This window comes from Labeo rohita, chromosome 14 (assembly GCF_022985175.1).
Source record: "Labeo rohita strain BAU-BD-2019 chromosome 14, IGBB_LRoh.1.0, whole genome shotgun sequence".
Taxonomy (NCBI): domain Eukaryota; kingdom Metazoa; phylum Chordata; class Actinopteri; order Cypriniformes; family Cyprinidae; genus Labeo; species Labeo rohita.
In genome coordinates this window covers 23,253,905-23,278,306 of record NC_066882.1, presented here as the reverse complement: position 1 = coordinate 23,278,306, position 24,402 = coordinate 23,253,905, and the positions used below count along the sequence as shown (strand labels likewise).

At 33.6% G+C, this 24,402-nt stretch overlaps 1 protein-coding gene across 1 annotated transcript in view; it reads right to left on the bottom strand.

The window, feature by feature from the left end:
* Window positions 1-1,060: 1,060 nt before the first annotated feature.
* The window catches only part of LOC127175991 (gamma-aminobutyric acid receptor subunit alpha-2), a 91,459-nt gene continuing 68,117 nt past the window's right edge, over window positions 1,061-24,402 (bottom strand). The window contains exons 9-10 of the mRNA XM_051127383.1: window positions 17,338-17,540; window positions 1,061-6,370 (exon numbers count right to left, since the gene is read on the bottom strand). Coding sequence (XP_050983340.1) covers window positions 6,065-6,370; window positions 17,338-17,540 — 509 coding nt within the window. The 3' untranslated portion in view covers window positions 1,061-6,064. The remainder of the gene's footprint in view (window positions 6,371-17,337; window positions 17,541-24,402) is intronic.

Sequence of the window (24,402 nt, the reverse complement as noted above, 5' to 3'; positions counted from 1 at the left end):
AATATGTAACATAAGTCTCAGGTGTCCCCAAAATGTGTCTGTGAAGTTTCAGCTCAAAATACCCCACAGATCATTTATTATATAATTTGACATTTTGTGGAGTGGAAGCAGAGAGACGCTGTTTTCATACATGTCTCTTTAAATGCAAATGAGCTGCTGCTCCCCGCCCCCTTTTCCAGAACAGGGCTGTGCCATTACAGCTCATACCTCAGATACTCTACCAAAAAACATCTGTTTGGATTTAATTAATGTCTATTGTGCTAAAATCGTGCGGTTTAAGCCATATTAGTTTAAACTTCTGAAATAGGGTTTTCTAAGTACACACATCTGAAGCACGCACACAGAAAGTGGAGTACTAAACTACACTACTCTTTCATGTCTTATTCCGCTTAAACTGTCAAATACACACAAGTTAATGTTAAAAACACACAGGAGTTACAAAAACAGTGGGTTATGTCTGTAAAAGTAAACAGCTGGGAAATAAATCGTATGTTTATATGAGATCTATGTGTCAGCATCGTAATATACAGTAAATAAATCAATAAATCCACTGCTCTCTTGTCTCTTCTGAGGCTGGGACTCTAAATTGTGTTCTGTGCTTGTCTATGCAGCCAATGACAGAACAGTTAGCATACTTTGCTTGAACTTTTCTCATGGCGTTAGAGCTGGTACACCATTGTCGCTTGCGAAAACAAAATGCCGGTACCATGGGTGGAAATATGCAGATTAAGGGGTGGTAATATTATAATAAGATCCCCTTTCTATGTTACGGGGGGGAGCGAAATGTGAGCGGCTCATTTTTCACAGGCTTGCAGAGAAAGGCTTACCAAAACAGAGTTACTGGGTTGTCCTTTTTTTTTTTTTTTTTTTTACATTTTCTGGGTTGGTAGATGCACCAGGGACGCAATTATAGCATTTAACCATGGAAAAAGGCATATTTTCATGATGTGTACCCTTTAATAGATCACAGTTTATACCACACTGTTTTGCTCAAGATCTTATTATGATCATTATGCACAATGGCAAATGTACAAGAATGTAAAAGAATCAGACATGAATATATTTGTTCTAGTTGTTTATTTAGCAAGAAGCTGTTGAAAGAGTAAGTATAATGATGTTTGAAAGAGAAAGTACCAATATTTTAGAAAATGAGTCCCAGCAGTTAAAGGACTAAAGCGGTTCAGTTGTTGGTCGTGTGCCTAAATTCACATTTACATTATAGGAAACAACATATTCATTATATAGAAGGATAACAGACATTAGTGAGAACTATTGATTTTTCCCCACATTTTCAATTAAAGGAATAGTTCACCCAAAGTGAAATGCAGTCATTTACTAACCTTCATGTTGTTCCAAACCCGTATGCTGGTGTTTTTTTCTGAAGAGCGCAAAAGAAGATTTTCTGAAAGATCTTCGTGCAGCTTCATAGTGATCTTGTCTGTAAACCTCTAAAAAGTACACAAAAACACTATAAAAACAGCATACGCATTTAGAGCATCATGTAAGTGGGATAAATTAGATCTAAAATTTATTTTTGGATGGAATGTTCCTTTAAATAATCAGTTGTAACACATCAAGAAAAAAAACATTCTGTTTAAAACATTCCATCGGAGAACATGAACCACTGGCACACGAATGTTTCATTCAGGGTGTATTTGCCTCGTCTTTCAGCAGGACAATGACAGAGAGCTATACATTCTGTGTGTGGAAAGCTCTTTTCCATGCCAGGACGTTTACGTGTCGCCTCTTCTTTTTTTATTGCTCAAACAGTTTATGCATAACAAAGATGCAACCATTATTCAGTACAATCAAAGCAATGAGAAAATTAAAGCAGAGCTTTAAACTATATTATAATAACACGGAAAATAGATTTAATATGATAGCATGTCAAATAATACTGAGAAATAAAGACAATAAATATAATTCAATAAATATATTATTAAATAAACTTTAGCTAAAAATATTGAGAAACATATTGACACTTTAATATGAACTCTTAAACATTAGAAAAGTATATTTGTTTTTTTTATAATGAACAAATTAATAATAAATAGTGATAAATAATCATAACAACAATGTATACCATTTCAAAACAATTTGATCATTTTCTATAGAGCCAAAAAGGCCGCAGCATGCTTAAATGAACATCATACATCTTTCCCTTAAAATAAATAACTTAAAAGTTTGCCTGAAAACTCTGCAATGCTTGTTATTATTTTTTTTCTCCGTGTATAAAACTGTACAAACAGACAACATAAAACAGGCTCATGGTAAACCACACACAAGTGTACAACAACACCTACATGAACACATATTCCTTACATATATACAAAAAATATGTTGTCTACTCTGTGACAGGCAATTGAAATTTGCAGAATTCAGTGACACTGATATGATGTTACTGCATCATATTTTGAAGCACACTGAATTTTAAGAATATTTAGCTTCATTTTGGAGGGTAAACAATTGTAAACATGCAGCAGTTGAAGCACTTCGGTCTTTTGGTCCAAAAAAATCATTGTCTGTAAGAGTTCAATTACAGGAAAGCACAGTGGCAAAATGAGGAAATTACTGAACATGAAATCATCATGTCATTTTATAACATGTTCGCTAATTTCCTTAGCTCCAGCATGAAAGATGAAGTGTGTCATTTCTGCATCATTAGCGGCACCAGACAGATTCTAGTTTCTAAACACTCCCCTTGTCTACCATTGGTTGAAAAACAAAAACATATCAGACTGTGTAAAGTTCTTAAAGTGCCACAAAGCCACAGTGTTTTCACTCTTTAAGAAGGCAACATACAGATGTCTTATCATTTTTACATTGAACAAGAAGAAAGTATTTAAACATCAAAAATGACACACTTCATCTTTGATGAAAGGGTGTGAGGAAAGCTCAACTTGCTGTTGTATTTATAGTTAATTCATTCATATGTAATTTAAAGGGGTCATCGGATGCCCATTTTCCACAAGTTGATATGATTCTTTAGGGTCTTAATGAAAAGTCTATAATATACTTTGGTTAAAAATTCTCAATGGTTGTGTAAAATAACACCCTTTTTACCTTGCCAAAATCAGCTCTGCAAAAATCATCCTGTTCTGGTCGAGGCTGCTTTAAATGTTAATGAACTCTGCTTGCCCCGCCCCTCTCTTCTCTCTGTGGAGTGACGAGCATGTTTACTTTAGCTGCATTTAGCTGCTAAACTTGCTAACTAACACGTTATTAGGAAAGTTGATGGCAGAGATTCACAAAAAAAAACCTTACACTCACTCTGGATCACGAATGATTCGAGCGAACATAGACGCGTTTGTGTAGATAGGGAGGCACATTCCCTTCACAAACAAACTTAATACACTGCATCTTCAGCGGCTCAGATGTCGGGAGTAAATGACGACCACTAAGTTGATTATTACATCCAGCAACACAACACCTCAATCGCTCAATCAGAGATATTCTTGTCTAATTTACATCCCTGCTCCGACATCGAATCAATGGAGGTCAGACTATTACAGCTGATCTGAGGTAAGACGCTCATGTCAATCAACTATCATGGGAGTGGCCTCTGTCGGTCTGACGCCACAACGACAGGCATCTGAGAATGGCTTGATTTGAAAAAGGGGATATTATTTTTACAGATGATAGGGTAGATTTGTACATACACTGCCAACACACATTAATGTTTAAACAACATGAAAAAGTGAATTTTGCATCTGATGACCCCCTTTAAAAATAATGAACAAAAACCTAGAAAATACTGCATTTATGAACAATCATCAAACTTTTTTGGAAATTATCCTAAAATATTCTCAATCTCGGGACATGTGAGATGTAGATGAGTTTGTTCCTTAATCAAAACAGACTTGGAGCGATGAACACTGCTTGTTCACCAGTTTGTCCTCTGTAGTGAATGGGTGCTGTCAGAATGAGAGTCCAAACAGCTGATAAAAACATTGCAATAATCCACAAGTAATCCACAAACTAAATGTTTGTAATAAACAAATCGATCATTACAATAATACTACTTTCTCCGGTGAAAAAGTTGTCTTGTCTTCAGTCTGCAAAAGCAAAAACAGTCCAATAGTGACGGTTTAAAGTTAAAATGCATTAATAATGGATTTGTTTCTCATAAACACGCAGCTTTTCACTTCACAAGATCTTAATTAATGGACATGATTCATGTGGATTACTTCCCTCACCAAAAAGTTGTATACTTCAAGTTTATTTTAATAAGTACACTTAAGTAAAATTAAAGTATATTTTTTAGTATACTTTCTGTAGTAAGCATACAAATATCAGTGTATTAGTAGTATACTCGTAAGTGTACTATTACAGTACTCCTTGGGACTAAATTGGCCCACTTTCTAGTATATAAAAGTATACTTTTAAGTATATTTTAGGTATAACAGTAGTAAACGTTGAGTACACAACTAGTTTGCATCAATGCTTTTAGCTTGTACTGCAGCTATACTAAAAGTGAACTTATAGGTATACTGATAGTTTACTAATTAAATACTTGTACACTGTAAAAAAACAACAACAACAAAAAAAAAACAATTTGTTGAGTCAGCTTAAAATAATTTTTACCCTGCTTAAGTTCAGTCAACTAAAATAAGTTTAGTCAACTTGAAATGTTAAGTTGTACTAAGTAACAACTTAGATATTTGTGTTTGGTAAACTTAACAGATGGGTAAGTAACCCAGCTGCCTTAAAATTTTAAGTTAATTCAACTCAAATATCTAAGTTGTCACTTAGTATAATTTAACATTTCAAGCTGAATAAACTTTTTTTGAGTTGACTGAACTTAAAATTTTAAGACAGCCAGGTTACAAATTATTTTAAGTTGACTCAACAAATTATTTCAGTTTTCTTCTTCACTTTTTTGGAAATTCTGTACAGAAGATGTGTACTAGTGCCCCTTACCATATAACAATGAAAACATTGATTCTAGGAGCACAAGTATAGCTCAAATATATTTAGACTTTTGCCTAAGTCAAGTATACTTAAATGTCATTTTAAGTATATTTCTGAGAAGTACATAAAAAGTTTCCTACTTTTTGTTTAAAATAAGTATACTAATAGCACACTTGAATAAACTTCTTTTTTCGTAAGGGTTGTGGATTACTGTGATTGTTTTTATCAGCTGTTTGGACTCTCAGTCTGACGGCACCCATTCACTGCAGAGAATCCATTGGTGAGCAAGTGATGTAATGCTGAATTTCTCCAAATCTTATTTTTATATCATTTTATATAATGAAATAAATCCCCAATGGGTAAAATCAAATCCCAGCTTGCATTTTACTGTTGTTGAGTAATTTTACTCCAAAATAGGGCACATTATGGAAGTAATATGGCATGCAATTGCGGTTTCTTCTTGACTTCGGAGTTCAGGTTGAATGAGCTTCCCACACAACCCTGATACATGCTGCTGCATTAGAGACCTTTATAAAGGGATATAGTCAAAGAACTGACAGTAAACGGATCTTCCAAAATGCCGTTAAAGGAACATTCCTGGTTCAATAGAAGAAAATAAAATCACATACGGTGAAGATACAGCAATGTGTGTAAACGGTTGATTTCATGTTTTTTTTGTGTATGGGCCCAGCACAAATATCAGACCATAAGCACAAAAGAGCTTGGTCTTATAAAAAAATATTAATAGGCTACTCAAAAACAAGCACCGTCACAAAAAAGTTGAACTTGTACACCAAATAAATAAATAAATAAATCACTATAATTTGCTAGTCTATATCACAGATAGAGGTCCAAAGTCAGATTCTCACAGAGCGAAACACGTCAAACCGAACGTAACACGTCATGTTCATTTTCACTACGTACATATGTACAAAGGCAAATGTCATTTCAAAAGCACTGCTGAAAAAGCTGTAGAAAAGAGCGACGAGAGATAGAGAGAGATAGAGAAAGGCATCTTGCAACAATCCACGACACGTCTGTGTGGAGCAGATGGGAAAGAGCGTCGGAGCGTGATTATATGCAGAGTCCCTGGGTGGTTTTGGCCTAGTCTTTAGTCCTGCTTAGTGGAACCCGTCGCAACCTTGGACGCCGTCTAATTAGAGGGCACCATGTCTTTGATCACGGGTTCTCTGTTCAAATACGTCGCCCAGTAAACCAGGTTGAATGTCCCGAAGAGAACCGGGAACATGATGCGGGACATGCGGTCGATTTTACTCACGCTGTTGAAGGTTTTCTTCGCCTCGGCCGGCTTGCCGTCGGCTTTGGCCTTTCCCTGTTCGGCTACGCTTCCCTTGGCAATGGTGGGGAGGACCGTGTCCTTGGTGATGTTGGGGGCGTAGTTCGCCACCGCGACGGCATAGGCGTTGTTCTTCTTGATGACTGAAGCTTTCTCCTTTTTCTGTAGGAAAAAAGTGAGAGCTTGTCACTTTTTAAAAGAAACACATTTTTCAGTCCTGTTTGCCGTGCTTACTGCAATTGTATTTTATAACCAATTATTTTATTACTTGTTCTCCAATACAAATATCGAAACATTCTTAAATCAATATATATTTACTTCAGAAGCACAAAAACTGGTGTATACACTACCAGTCAAAGGTTTTTGAGCAGTAAGATTTTTAATGTTTTTTTTTAAAGAAGTCTCTCATGCTCACAATGCCTGCATATCTTTGATCCAAAATGCAGCAAAAACATTAATTTCATGAAATAGTTTTACTATTTAAAATAACTGCTTTCTATTTGAATATATTTTTAAATGTAATTTATTCTTGTGATCAAAGCTAAATTTAAGCATCATTACTCCAGTCTTCAGTGTCACATGATCATTCTTCAGAAATCATTCTAATATGCTGATTAAAAGTGATGATAAAGACATTTATAATGTTGCAAATTATTTCTATTTCAGATAAATGCTGTTCTTCTTTCTATTCATCAAAGGAACCTAAAAATTCTGCTTAGCTATTTTCAACATAATAATAATAATAATAATAATAATAATGTTTTGGAGCAGCAAATCAGAATATTAGAATGATTCATCTGACTGGATGCAAAAAATTCAACTTTGAAATCACAGGAATAAATTACATAAAATATATTCAAATAGATATATTTGATAAATAAAATATTTCATGATATTAATGTTTTTGCTGCATTTTGGATCAAATAAATGCAGGTATGGAGAGCAGAGGATACTTTAAAAAAAAACATTAAAAATCTTTTGAATGGCAGTTTATGTATGTATAAAAATTAAGAAATTAGGTGTTTTTTCTTTAAACAAGTGAAACATCTACCAAAAAAAAAAAAAAAAAAAGTTTTCTTTAACTCATTTATTTATTTATTGATTACCCCACTGGCAGACACTTTTCTTGTTTTAAGCAAAAAGTCACTTAATATTTATACAAAAAATTAAAAAAACAAAACAAAACAAAACAAAACAAAACAAAAAAAACACAAAAACAAACAAAAAAATCAAACAAGCAAAAAACTATTCTATATAAATAGGTAGAAATTTATTCATGTTTAATGAAGCAATGACCTATTCATCCCTCGCTGAACTGCAAATTATGTGAATGCATTACCAAAAACAACATATTATACATATTAAAATATAAGTATAAATATTGCATATAAAAATTAATACTAAAACCAATAAAACTTTTTTTCCCCCCGTAAGCATGACAAAGCAGATATTAAATATAAATATTAGAAGAAAAATGTTAAAAACTTAAAAATGTAGGGGGAAAAATAAATAAATAAATAAACAAATTATATATATATATTATTGGACAACATTGGGCAGGATGCTAAAAATTCATTTTGTATAAACAGCACAATTATCACATTTCAGTGAAAAAAAAAAATAATAATAATAATAATAAGCCGATATAAGTCTAGATTAGACACATTCCTGAATAAAACAGGATTTACAATGAGAAAAAAGAATCACACAGAATAAAGCTATATTTAATGTAAGTTTACTAAAACAATACAAAAAGCTACGTATGCTCTTTACATTCTTTAACATACTCTAACAGCTTGTACCACCTAAGTGAAGAAGAGGATTGACTACTGTCCACACTGACAGTATTCAATCTGCTCTGTCCTGTTCGTACAACAGGAGACTAATCTCAGTCTCAAACATGGATGTCAATCCCAAACACTGTGGGAATATAGCCCGTTTGTTTGTTATACATCATCCACTTGCCAGGGGAAACCACACAAGTTGTAAAACATGAGCGGTATTATGATGAGGAGTTGATGGAACAACTGGAGGTGTCGAGGATGAGCAGACTCATGATGAAGAACGGGCGGAAGATTCATGATTCAATAAGTTCTTGTCATAACAGCAGCAGGAAAATTCAGCTGTGCCGGCGCCACTCACACACAGAAAAATAACAAGATCCCACACACGGCAAACAGTCATTAATAACAACTTTCTATCTCCATTAACGTGCTCACACACACACAAAGAGGCACAGAGACACATGCAATTCACACAGACAGGCCTGGGTAATATAGGTTGCAATTTTTTATGACCCAATATATGCATTTATACAACAGTTCTTTCTGGTCCTCAGATCTGATTGGCTGATAAGAGTGCGATATTAGAGTCCAGCAGAACACCAAAAGCCATTTCACAGTTTGTAATCCAGTATAATTTTATAAATACTGTTATATACTGTTTTTGTGTCACTGAATGTAGTTTTAAGAGGTTTTCAGACGAGAATGTTGTTTATAGTTCAAATATGCAGTTTGTTAATAAAGATAACGTCTATTTGAAAATCTGTGTTTTCAGACATGTGAGCTCCAGATGGTCAGCGGCCATTCTGCGCACATGAACCCACACGTCGGCTAGATCTTCTGGAATTTACAGCTGGCTCTGATGTCTCTGTAGTGGTTACACATGAGATATAATCCATTATGGGTAAATCTGATGGTAGTCTTTGATCTCATTAATCTATTTTTTGTTCCAGAGAAGACAGTTTTGGCAAAATCTCATGTCTGTGTATCTTCAGTGCTGTATATCAGAGCACTGCCTTTGTACTTTTGACTGAATTGCAAAGCAACTTTTATGATGACTGTTGTTTCTGTTGTGGTTTATTAAATATTATTATTCAATAAATAATATTTTATATAAATAACAGTATTTAATAATAGTTAGTATTGAGAAACAGTGCATGTTCATGATGGTGATTTTAGTTACATTGTTCCGCCATTAGATGGTGACAAGAGCCTGTTTTTATGAGTCAGAATTAAAGGGTTTTTTAGTTTTTTGTTTTCTATTTTTAGTTTCAACAACAGATTGACGCAGCGAACAAATGCACTGAGCAGCAAAATCACCCTTAATAGATGACAGGATATTAACGTTACAACAAAGACAACGCTTTCCTCAGCAGATATTCAAACTGATGTTTATTGTGAATACGAGACCGTTCTGAAGAATGAATGCTGCATCAGATGCAGGTAATCACACTCGCTCAGTCCATCTCTCTGTCATAATACTCTATGTAATACAGAGAGCTTTTAATACAGTAATACTTAGTAAACTTTAGTAATACTTACTAAACTGACATTTTTGAATTTGTAACAGAGGCTTGGGCTCAGCTGTTAAACTGTCAACTTAAGATTTGAATCCGTAGCAGAAGGAAGTAGTTCTGCACAAAAGAGGGCTTTTAAAGACACTTCGTTGTTATTTTATGTATTTACACACTTATAACTGTTGTATAAATGCAATATCACACCTGTAGACGTGAGATATGGGTGTATATCGGCACGCTGTGATTACCTACTGCACTCGGCCTGTGGCCTCAGTGACATTGCTTATATATATGATGTTTTATTAACAAGGTTCGGGAGGAGCGCGTCAGATACCTAGCCTAATTAACACAACAGGAGTCCACTCAAGTCAATCAACGCTATGCATTCAAATACAGCTGACTTACCTCTATCCTTTTGACGTTTTATCAGCATCCCTCCACCACCCCATCTCCTCACTCCGAGTTCTCACTACACCTAAGGGGGGTTCTCTGGGTTCGGGCCATTCCCGAGCTCGGAGCCCTTCCCCGGACAGCACGCCAAACATGCATTACTATACTCCGGCTAATTATATGTAAGCGTGAACTCGTGAAATCTATATCTATCTATTTATCTGTTAGGGCTACAAGATAAATCGTGACAATACTGTAATCGAGTATAAGAAAAACTGCGATATTCATCTGCACATCTTGTCAGTGAAGCACGGTTTTGTGATCAGTAGTAAATCACCATTAAGTGAGTTTTAAGTAAAAACATGTTATTAAATTTGGTATTTTCAAATTTCATGCTTTCAGATTTAGCAGCATTTACGTTACTACACTAACCCTAACACCAAGAAGCTATGCAAGCAACTTTATTATCGCAGCGTGATTCGATAATATCGATGTATAATATCGATGATATTGTCGGTGTGGTTTTGCGTAGCTTGTCGGTGAACTACGGCTCTGTGTATTGACGCTGCTCTATTTGAAAGCAGGCACGTGATGGAGATTTACTGCTGATTACAGAACCGGCTTTGATGACAAAATGCGCATGGATATCGCATACGATTTATCGTGCAGCCCTACTATCTATCTATCTATCTATCTATCTATATATATATATATATATATATACATACATATATATATATACATATATATATATATATATAGTAGTCAACATTTGAAGTGGATCAAAAAAAGTTACTCAAAGTTGTCCTAAGACAAGAACAGGTATTCTTTTTAGTTTTAGGATAAATTTAATGAAAGGTTTTGATCCACTTCAATTGTTGACTACTGTACATAGATAGATATATATATACATACAAACACAAAGTTCTCTCATGAAACTTGAGATGGGGCAGGCCGATAGGTTCTAACTCAATCTGACATAATGACATAATTATTCACATGGCACAGCTGATTGGTTTATTTTCTTATCAGCAGCCAATGAGCTTGCTGCTGTTTGCTGTAGCAGTTGCAACGCAATTCAGAAACCCTCCACCTCCCCAGCTCCACCTGTATAGACCTGGTACTGGGTAATATCATGTATGTTATAAATTAATGTGCAGCAGCAGTATTTCTTACATGCTCACAGCAGCATTTCTGTGGATGTACTGGCAGTAGCAAGTTTCTGTACTTGCTCTCCCGCAGCAGCAGCAGCAGCAGTGTAGCAGATCTATTCCACCAAGACCAAACACATTAACACTGCCATGTATATTACCATGCTAAACTCTCCAAGAGTCTTCATGACAGACATAATTTTTTTTTTTCCACAGGTATCCTGTTTCACACGGAAACACGTCACAAATGGTTTGTAAATGCCATTTCATGTTGACTTTAAAGTGAAAGTCCTGCCCCGAGTGCTATGAGATGACACAGCAGTGAAGCAGAACTGACTCGCGCAGGTGTTTTGATGGCGAATGCGCTGAACGTTCAGTCTGTTTCTCCAGCTGGGTTATCGGCACATGCCTGCAGGCCTTGCTCCCATTCCCAGTGCTTCAAAACGCCACAGACAGACCTCCACCTCCCCCTCCCCAAGAGCAGCACCTCTCCTTGACGCGCTGATGAATGCGCCGCTGGAAGCAGCACTGCGGTAATTAACGAGACTGACAGGAACTAGTAATGCATCAGTCTAAACGCAGGATGGTTACTAAGCAAGGGGCGTCTGATACACTGTCACCTCACCTCACACCCTTGAAATTCAGAACTTAAACAGTGTATGATCACTGGAAATGAGGCTGACAGCTTGCTGCTTCTTAGAAGCCATTTGGATACCTTGAATGAAATCAGTGAAGATCTTCTAAAGGTTCTGGTTGGGTTGAGATTCAGTTTAGAGTGCAGTACCGTTTGGTAGCATCTAAAACCATTCAGACTACTTGTCTTGTTTAGCTGTGTATGTTAAAATGAACACTGACAACGTGAGCACATATTGTCAAACAGCCCTCAGTGAAACAAATGAAATGACACTTTAAAATCCCACAGAGCCTATTTCATGCTTAAATAATTTATTTATATGTTGTTTTAGAAAATTTATGTGGCAGAGTCTGAGTAAACAAGTCAGACACAATGTGTATATGTGAAGTGTGTTTCTGTGCCGCTTGGAAATGAATCTCACACAATCTATGAAGAAAATAAGCCAACAAATAAATAAATACATTTAACTTATTTAGCATAAATAAACAAATCTATCCATCCATCCTGTTTTTAGCTATTTAAAATATTTTTAATATTAAACCAAGGAATGGACATCTATTTTCTGTGACTGTGACAGAGGAAGACAGTGCCAAAATCTGCATAAACATGCCAATTCTACAGGCTGTCATTTCTGATTGGCTTACTGACCTTTAGTGGGAAGAATGTGATTTGTGGAGATTTGAAGGCTCATGAATAAGCAATGATCTTGTGCTACAGGTCTGACTAGGGGAAGGAAGAAACCCTATGACACTGATATTAATCAATCTCAGATAATGAGAATAAGATTCCAGATTTGATTTTGTGGACGTGGTGACGGATGGAAAAGAAGTCTGTCAAAAAGACAGGGTGACTGTAAATTTCAGGGCTGACCTCACTGGATTACAATAATTCTTTGCAGAGCACTAAAATCTCAATAGTCATTAAAATCATTTGACTGGAAAATAGCACATAATGCAGTTTTGCTTGGGCTTCATTTTAACTGACTGTGCTGTCATAAATCTTGTCTGCAAATAAATGTCCAGTATATGCTGGTCTTGGATCATCTTTCTCCCATTATTGGTTTATAAATGAGTTTTAAAGTATTAAAGTTTGGAGCGTAACTGTTCCCACACTGAATTTCAAACAAGACATTTAACACCATATCTGCACCATGAACTACATCTAGAGCATAACATCATGGATTTTTGATCTCAGCAGTAAACAACCATCTAGTTACCATCCTAGAACACCCTAGAAACATCTAGAACATGTTAGCAACCACATAGCAATGCCCTTGCAACACCTTGAATTCATAAGCAACCCACAGCAACACCAAAAAAAAGTGAACAACCCCATAGTAACACCTACCTGTAGAACTCATTAACAACCCCATAGCAACACCTAGAACATGTTAACAACACATTTTTAACACCTTGAACTCACTAGCAACCCCACAGCAACACCTAGTACATGTTAACAACCACATAATAAAACCTAGAACATGTTAACAAGCACTTTGTCACAGAACTCGTTAGAAACCCCATAGCAACACATAGAACGTTAACAACAAAGCAACAGCTACAACATGTTAACAACCACTTTGTAACACCTAGAACTCATTAGCAACCCCATAGCATCACCTAAAACATGCCAGTAACCACATAGTAACATCAAGAGCTCATTAGCAACCTATAGCAACACCTAGAACACGTTAACAATCACTTTGTAACACTTAGAATTGATTAGAAACCCCACAGCAACACCTAGAACATGTTAACAACCTTATAGTAACACACAAAACATGTTAACAACCCCATAGCCACATCTAGAACGTTAACAACCATGTTGTAACACTTAGAACTCATTAGCAACCCTTCTGCAACACGTAGAACATGTTAACAATCACTTTGTTAACAACCATGTTAACAACCATGTTAACAACCATGTAGAACTCATTAGCAACCCCACTGCAACACGTAAACATATTAACAACCACTTTGTAACACCTAAAACATGTTAACAACCACTTTGTAACACATATAACTCATTAGCAACCTCACTGCAACACGTAGAACGTTAACAACCACTTTGTAACACTTAGAACATGTTAACAACCACTTTGTAACACGTAGAACTCATTAGCAACCTCACTGCAACACATAGAACATGTTAACAACCATTAGTAAAACTCAGAACTAATTTGCAACCCTGAACATGTTAATAACCGTGTTGTAACACCTAGAACATGTAAATAACCACTTTGTAACACCTAGAACTCGTTAGCAACCCATAAAACCCAGAACATGTTAAGAACCACACAGTAACACCTACAAACTCATTAGCAACCCCACAGCAACACCTAGAACATGTTAACAACTGCATAGTAACACCTAGAACTCATTAGCAACACACAGAACATGTTAACAACCATTTTGTAACACCTAGAACTCGTTAGCAACCCATAACAACACCTAGAACATGTTAAAAACCACACAGTAACACCTAGAATTCATTAGCAACCTCATAGAAACACCTAGAACATGTTCGTAACCACACTGGAATGCCCTAGCAACACCTAGAACTTGCTAACAACCTATAACAAATCCTAGAACATGTTAGAAACCACAGGCAATTGCACAGACAAGAACCCCCATAGCAACACCTAGAACACATTAGCAACTGCATAGCAATGTTCTGGCAACACTTAGAATTTATGAACAACCCACTGTAACCAATAGAACATTAGCAACCACATAACAATGCCTCAGCAACACCTCAAACTTGTTAACAACTTATAACAAAACCTAGAACATGTTAGCAACCACAGGCACAGGCGATCACCACCTACATTTTCTTTATAAATTACAAAATTTACATTTTTCTTCTGTAATCAATCAGTCCAGATTGTTTGCATGAATAATCACCACTGAATGTGTACTAATTAGATTAGATGAACCCTCTGTATAATCTGACCCTCTTTAGTTTCCCCCAGCTCAAATGAACAGGATATGGGTGAAGTCTGCAGTGCTCCATGATAAGATCATAATGGACTAATCCATGCTTATCTCATTCTGACCTGCAGCAGAAGTACAGCAAGCCGCATGTATCATAGACAGCGCATGATTCTATCAGCATGGTTTTACAGTCAGGATATCAGTAAATTGCTGGAGACAAAATTACATTGCAGATAAAGACAATGAAGTGAGATCTTACAGCTGTTGTTTGGCATGTAATATCAACCCTTATCTATTTTAGAAAGGTAGAGTGTATTAAAAGACACATTTTTTTTCTAAGGTGCCCTAAACAGAAGGAGAAACATACTTGAAATGCAACAATATCAAAAATAAATAACTAAAAAAGAAAGTAATGAATTACATGCAAAAGCATTCATGTATCAGCTTTGTCTCAGAAGTTTCTTTGAAGATTTATAAAATACACTATAGTCGATTAGATGAATCTGACGAGAAAGGTTTTATATGGAATTCATATTGTGATCTCAGATATGTGAAACATCCGAGAACCAGGCAGTTCAGTAAAAGTCTCTGTTAAAAAAAACCTCAAAAAACAAAACAAAACAAAACAAAACTTTTTGAAGTTAAAATTATTTATTAAATCTTTTGAGAAAACACTTTAAAAAAGTGAATTTATGTTCGCAACCATCCCTTTTATGTATGTAAGCCCATTTCTGCCACTGAGTTAAAAAAAAAGGTTATTGCGACTTTTTATCTCACACTTCAGACTTTTTTTATTCTCAGAATTGCATGATACAAACGTGAGACATAAACTTGCAGTTGTGAGTTATAAAGTCCAGTTTTGAAGGGGAAAAAAAAAATACTGACGTTCTCTGAATGTGAGAATGATGTAACTTGCAATTGCATGTTAAAGTCAGAATTGTGAGATATAAACTTGTAATTCGGACAAAAATCAGAACAGTGAGTTTATATCTTGCAATTCTGACTTTATAACATGCAACTGCAAGTTTATATCATGCAATTCTAAGAAAAAGTCAGAAATGTGAGTTTATATCTCGCAATTCTGACTTTATAACACACTTTTGCAAGTTTATACCATGCAATTCTGAGAAAAAGTCAGAACTGTGAGTTTATATCTCGCAGTTCTGACTTTTTTTCACGCAAATGCAAGTTTGTATCTCACAACTCTGACCTTTTCACGCTATTGCAAGTTTATATTTTGCAATTCTGACTTTAAAACACGCATTTGTAAGTTTATATCATGCAACTCTGAGAAAAAAGTCAGAATTGTGAGTTTACATCTAACAATTCTGACTTTTTTGTTCACAATTCTGACATTTTTTCTCAAAATTGTGAGATATAAACTCGCAATCCTAAAAATTAAAAATATGTCCGTCAGAAGTCAGAATTGTTAGAATTATGAGTTTATATCTCACAGTTCTGAGAAAAAAAGTCAGAATTGCCAGTCTGTATCATGCAAATCTGAGATAAAAAATTTGCAATTACTTTTTTTATTTTTTATTCAGTGGCAGAAATAGGTTTCCATATTTATGACTCATATAGCATGATATATGAGAATATAGAGCTCGTATGAGGAGGGAAATCTCTCTCTCTCTCTTTTTTTTTTAGAGGCCCAAACTAAGCAAAAATATGCAATTGGGTGCAGATGCTTTTATTTATATGGCCAAATAAGATGAAATTCTAAAAGCTTGTAATGTTAATTTAATGATATCTTTATAACAGTATAGCTGAATAGTAACATAAAATGCTATACACATCAGTCGTTAATCATTCTCTACCAATAATATGTCATATTGTATTTTGAGAAGTAGGCCTAATGAGGTGGTTCACAATGACTGATGGGTAAATGCCTCTCCACTTTCTGTGTAAATGTGTTCTCTATGCTATTTGCAGATTGAGTTAATGCCCACCCTATGATTTGTAATCACATTTAAGATAGTCAGTTGATATGTATCCGTTGTGTGAGATTATATTGACCTCTTTCACCTGATAGCTTGTAATGTAAATCAGTGAGATCTTTGTAACAGTATAGCAGACAAGTTACATAAAAGGATACACACATCAATCGTCACTCTATATCTTCCAATAATATATCTTAGTAAGATGTAATGCTTAGTTTTATGATCAATGCTCTGTAGTTTTATTATAGGGCAAATCATATAATGCAATGCAAAACAATGATTGAAAGATGAACAAATAAACATTCATAAACAACAAAATCTTGATGATCATATTTGAACATTTTAAAATTATTTTTCTAAAAAATGATGTCTGGATAATCAAGAACACCTTAGTTGCTTCAGTCCAGTAAGTGTTTATCATGAAACATTCCTACAAATATCAAAGTTGTTCTTAAGATTTCACAGAAAAGACATGTGAACCACAACCTGGAGGTTGATGTATTTATAAGCATACTTAAAGGTATTTTACTTTCAAAAAAGTAAACTATCAATATTAATAAGAAGATAGCATATAGTATTAACTGCAATTTTTTTTCTTTATTGGACAAGGTAACTCCACATCAACCTAATGTGCTCTTGAATTCCCATCAGTCACTTCATTTTCCCCGAGACGTCACATCACTCACAAATTTACCGCACTGTCACCACGTCAATCAATCCGATGCATCTGCCACCCCGCCCGAACAACACAAAGCATGCTGGGACATGATTAATGATAATTACCTTGTCATTGACCACGCTCTTGCCATCCCAAGCCCAGCCACGCTTGGTGAAGTAGTTGACGGTGGCGAACTCAATCAGGGCAGAGAAGACAAAGGCGTAACACACTGCGATGAACCAGTCCATGGCTGTGGCGTAGGCTACTTTTGGCAGGGAGTTACGAGCGCTGATACTCAAAGTGGTCATAGTCAGCACAGTGGTCACACCTGACGGGAATACAAAGAATGACAACACGATGCAAATTACTACGATATATGAATGGAGAGCTCTATTCAACTCTTGAAGTTGGAATTTTAAGTTAAACTCTGAAGAAATCTTGCATCACATGAATGCAGCAGCACTTGATTCCATCATTACATGAAAAATAAAACCTGTTTAGCAAATGTTTGCAGAGACAGGTGAGAAAAACATGGTTTTGACCATCATCAATCACAGACACATGAAAACAAAAGCTGTATTGCGTAGCATCATGAGTAAAAATGGAACAAGAAAATATAATTTAAAACAGAACAAGAAAAATAGATAGACGGACAGATAGATAGATGGATGGATGAATAGATGAAACTTGTGGAATTTTTCAAACTGGTCAAAACGGTTCCTAAAAACATTCTACATATGCCATATATCCTAAAATACATAAATAAATAAAAACAATAAATTAATAAAACAATAAATAAACAAATAAATAAATAAAATGTATAATAAAACTATGAAAAATGAATAAAAATAATATAGAAATTAATTAATGTATATAAAAATAAATAAAGGAATAAACAATAAGTAAAACAATACATGAATGAACAAGTGGACGAATGAATGAACAAATGAATTCATGAATTATTATTATTATTTATTTATTTTTTCAAACATTTGGAACTAGTCGAAACGCTTCCCAAAAACATTCTACATCTGCCACTGTTTGTAAAATACAGATAAATAAATAAAATAATAAATACAAAAAATAAATATATAAGCAAATAAATAAAACAATAAATAAATGACTAAAACATAAAGTAAAACACTGAATGAATTAAAATGGATGGATGGATGAATGAATAAATAAATAAATAAATAAATAATTTTTATTTATTTTTTTCTCAAACTTGTGGAATTTTTCAATTTTTTCAAAATGGTTCCTAAAACATTCTATAGTTGCCATATGTCCTAAAATACAAATAAACAAATAAAACAAAAAATAAATAAATAAATTAATAAAAATAAAACAATTAATAAAACAAAAAAAAAAATGAATAAAATAATAGAGAAATTGATAAATATATAAAACAATAAATAAAGGAATAAAACAATAAGTAAAACAATGAATGAATGAATGAATGAATGAATTAATATTATATATATGTGTGTATATATATATATATATATATATATATATTTTTTTCAAACATTTGGTGTTTGTCAATCTAGTCGAAACTTTAGATAATTCCCAAAACATTCTACATTTGCTACTGGTTCTAAAATACAAATAAATAAATAAAACAATAAATATATAAGCAAATTAAATAAATAAAGCAAGTAAAATAAATAAATAAAATATTGATAGAAAAAAATAGAGAAAATGGATAAATATATAAAACAATAAAAAAAACAATAGAAAAATAAGTAAAACAATGAATGAATGAATCAATGAATGAATGAATGAAGGATGATTATTATTTATTTATTTTTTTCAAACATTTGAAATTTTTCAAACTAGTCGAAAGTGTTCCCAAAAACATTCTACATCTGCCACTGGTTGTAAAATACAAATAATAAAATAATACATACAAAAAAAATATATAAGCAAATAATTAAAATGACAAATAAAACAATAAATAAATGACTAAAACAATAAGTGAAACAATGAATAAATAACGAAAATAGATATTATAATAGATAATACTAGATAAAATAATGATACAACAAATAGTAAAACAATGAATGAATGAATGAATGATTATTCTTTTTTTTCCAAACATAGTCACAATTTTTCAAACTAGTCAGAAGTGTTCCCCAAAACATTCTACACCTGCCACTGCTTGTAAAAACAAAAAAAGAAAGAAAGAAAGAAGGAAAGAAAAAGAAAGAAATGAAATGACAACTAAATAAAACAATAAATAAATGAATAAAACAGTAAGTAAAACAATAAATAAATAAATAAATACATACATGTTGGAATTGTGAAATAAATTGTGGAATTTTTCAAACAAGTCAAAACTGTTCCCAAAAACACTCTACCTCTGCCATTGGTTGGGAAATACAATAAATAAATAAGAAATTAATTAATAAAACAATAAATTACACAAACACAAATAAATTCATTAAGCACAACAGATTTTTTATGTCAAGAGCAACACATCACCCACAGGAGAAAGTATTTTAACATCACAAAAATTACATCACGATTAATGACTTTGAAAGCCTAAACGTCTCTAAAGCTTGAGTCTGTAAGGACCCTACTGTTATATCTTCAGTGCACCACATTTTTTCCAGTCTTTGGGCTTCTAATCATCTAAAAACACAACAACCCTTTGGCCTCTAAGTGCCTGAATTACTCTCATTCTTTTACATTCCTGTTCCTTTCTAAGAACTCCACTGTGTTTACCGAAATGAAAGTATTTTTAGAAAGCGCATAGTGAATTACAAGGAAGGGCTTGAATAATTTTGTTTTTGAGAGGAATATTACAAGAAGATGACAGCCTTGTTCGGTCGTGGGACCGGGGAGACAATAACCTTAATGAGAATCCTCCGGCACTTTCACGACTTTCGGTTTGCAGTGCTCTGAACGCTCTCAGCTGAGACTCGGTGGCATCGTAAAGGGATTGTGGAGAGGAACCTGTGCGTTCCTGACTCTTGCCTGATCCAGGTCTGAAATGACAGATCGGCCTGACAGACGGCAAGCTTGGGGACGCCGATCGCGACCGAGCACGTAAACAAATGCCTCCAATTAATTTCCATCGCCGTCAAACTCTTCAGCATTCAATCCCAGGTGGGACGAGCATGACAGCAGTTTGAAACGGGCTGACAACCACAGAAGCACAGATAGGGATTGTAGGATGGATCACCTTCCCCTGACTGTCAGACACCTTCAGCCATAATGCAGATATCCATCCAGTCACAAAGTAGTCAGTGCATCAGTCAGAACTTAAAAAAGACACTACAGTGAAAGTAAATGGCGGAAGAGGTCAATATAATCTCACACAGCGGATACATTTCAACTGACCATTTTAAATGTGATTATAAATTGTAGGAAGTGCATTAGCTCAATCTGCAAATAGCATAAAGAACACATTTACACAGGAAGTGGAGAGACATTTACCCATCAGTCATTGTGAAACACCTCATTAGGCCTACTTCTCAAAATATGACTAAAGTAAATGGTTACTAGGCAAGTAAAGTGCACCAGTTATGTGATTATACTTGTATTAAAAAATGCATACAATTAAATTTGAAAGTAAAAAGACACATACTAATTTATAAGTAATTGGTCAATTAACTATATATATATATATATATATATATATATATATATATATATCTTTTATATTAAGCATCACAACCGTTAGTTGTGCTGACAGTTTAAAGAGCAACAGTTATGATTTAAAAAATTAAATAAATATAAATATATACAGACAACATATATAAAGCAAACAAAATAAATAAATAAATGAATGGATAAATAAAATAATAATTAAATGAATAAAACAATTAAAAAATAATAAAATAATAAAAGGATAAATATCAAAATAATAGAGAAACTGATAAACATATAAAGCAATATGTAAGGAAAATATATAAAGCAAATAAATAAATAAATAAATTAAATACTTAAATGAATAAAACAATAAAAAATAATAAATTAATAAAAGAAAAAATTAATAAAACAATAGAGAAATGTATAAACATAAAACAATATATAAAGAAAAAATATATGAAGCAAATAAATAAAATAATAATAAAAAGAATAAAACAATTTAAAAACTAATAAATTAATAAAAGGTTAAAAAATAAAATAACCAAGAAATTGATAAACAAAATAATTAAGCAAAAAATAAAAAATAAATGAATAAAACGATAAAAATAATAATTTAATAAAAAATAAATAAAATAATAGAGAAATTGCTAAGCATAAAACAATATATAAAATAAATAAATAAACAAAATAATAATTAAATGAATAAAATAATAGAGAAATTGATAAACACAAAAAACTAAACTAAAATAAAATAAATACAATAATTAAATGAATAGAACAATTAAGAAATAATAAATGAATGAAACAATAAAAAATACATAAAATAATACTGAAATTGATAAACATATAAAACAATAAATAAAGGAATAAAACAAATAAAACAAAGAATTATATATATATATTCTAGGTCTGCCACTGGTTGTAAAATACAGATAAATAAATGAAATAATAAATAAAACAAAAAATATATAAGCAAATAAACGACAAATAAATAAAGCAATAAATAAATGAATAAAACAATAAGTCAAATGTAAATGAAAATAGAATTAAAATACAATTTTAAACAAATAAAAGTTAACAGTAAGAAGAAGACACACATTTGCCAAATCATTGCTTTATATTAAAACTCACAGCAGTCAGTAAGTACTAAATTTAGGGAAATAAATAAATACTAGTCAAGTGTTTCAGTTTAAATTGAAATAGTTCCATGATTTGTAATAAAAAAAAATACAATTTGACAGTAAAAAGACACCTGATGTGTAAATAAATAAATAAAGTAGATTATACTGTAATTTACTAAATATGGAGTCTATTATACAGGTGTACGGGGAGCAGTGAAAAATACGCAAGAACCCTGATTGCCTGGGTAGCAGGTGATTTGCTTGCTGAAGTGTTCAAATCTTTAATCATCTCATTCGTTGAGACGCTGTCAGACTCTAAACCGCAGGATGGAGGAGTATCAGTTTTGGCATGGAGAGAAATGTAATGGAACACACTTCAGCACTTCACGGAGATGAAAGGAACAAACTCCAAACCGCCTGAAACGACTTCAAATGCTTCTGTTGGCACTTTTTAAAAAAAAGCAAAACACCATCTGAAAAACCCATCATCCTAAATTTAGGTTACAAAATGGCATGGCGACCAGCAGAATGACTGAATTTTGTGTAATTATTTTTCAGTTTCCATCAAGTATCATTATCAACCAAGCTGCAATAAACCCAGCTGAACCTGTTAAAAAATACCATCATACATGACAAGACCACCCACTTTTTTCTCCACTGGAAAGTTAAAGGAACAGTTTACCTAAAAATTTAGACCATGTAGATCAGACAAAGCTAAATTACAGATAGAAACAATAGTTTGAAGTTAAATCTTAAAGATGGAATTGTTTATTACAAACATATAGCTTTTTAGTTTGCAAGATGTTAATTGATGGACTGCAGTGGTGTGGATTACTTGTGGATTGTTGTAATGTTTTTAATCAATGGTTTGGACTCTGACGGCACCCATTCACTGCTGAGGATCCATTGGTGATGATGAAGAAACATTTAATTTACATTATGGATGGCCTTTTTTTAAAAATGCCCCAATTAAGCCATTTTTCATGTTACTAATATTGTTTTGGGTCTTCTGTGAGAGGTGTACATGCATTCAAGATTATCATTTTCATCTCCAGTGCCATGTTGTTTAACTAGCAAATGACGAGGTGTGTTTGATTGCGCCATTGACCAACTAAAACCTGATCTAAGGCCAATGGCTCAATATTTTTTCTTTTTTCATTTATTTAAAGGGTGCATTAGTAATATGCACCTATAGGTGGGTGCACAACGAGCGTACATTCTGCTTATTACACACACAAGGACGTGCACCAGCACACAAACATGCCAAATATTAAAAATAAGAGGGTTACAGTGTAAAAGATTATTATTGTGTATGCTATAACTTTGTGCATGAGATCCATTTCCTATCTGGAGAAGCATTCAGTGTTTGTTCTAGCAAATTCCGCCATGTAAATAGTGAATCCGCCATAGTGCAAGTGCAACCGGCTTTTAAAGGGAATGGGAGATGAGACTCTGGTTTATTGCACTTTATGACCATAACACACCCATGACTCATTAAGAGAACAGATACAACCCTTTTGGACCATGCGCCTGATGCGCAGAACATTTTTTTCCCGTCATTAAAAGAGAAGTTCACTTTCAGAACAAAAATTTACAGATAATGCACTCACCCCGTTGTCATCCAAGATGTTCATGTCTTTCTTTCTTCAGTCGTAAAGAAATTATGTTTTTTGAGGAAAACATTTCAGGAATTTTCTCCTTATAGTGGGCGTCTATGGTGCCCAAGAGCTTGAACTTCCAAAATGTAGTTTAAATGCAGCTTCAAAGGGCTTTAAAGATCCCAGCCGAGGAAGAAGGCTCTTATCTAGCAAAACGATATATATATATATATATATATATATATATATATATATATATATATATATTTTTTTTTAACCTAAAATGCTCCAATTTCAAAAGCATCCTGCATCGCTGCAGAAGTATTGACCCAGTGTTTACAAAGTGAATGTGTAAAGAAGATCAAACACCCTTTACAAAAAAAGGTAAAACAGCGATGTAGAACGATTTTGAAGTTGGAGGAGAAAATGAGATGGAAGTTTTTTGACATACCCTAACTGTATTGAATGCAGAGAGTAGACGCAGAGCTAGACAAGACGAGCATTTGAGGTTAAAAAGTATATAAATTTTATTTTATTTTTTAGAAAATGCATTGAAACTGCATATTCGATACTATATGGAGATAATTCCTGAAATTTTTTTTTTTCGTGGTAAACTCTAAAAATAGTTCAATCCAAAATGATTGTTTAGTGTAAAACATGCTGAAGATTAGCAGATAGGCTGTCGATTCATTAAATGATAAGCCGCTTCCTCTAAAAAGTGGTTTATTCAGAGTATTGAAGCCTCTCTTCCATTGACATCCATTCAAAGAAAACAGCCTCTGGTCTCTTTTTCCCACGTACTGCCAGACCGGAAGCGTTAGCTTTAGCCGTTACACTTTTTCAGCTAACGGTTGCAGGCCTGCCATCTAGTGGCTTT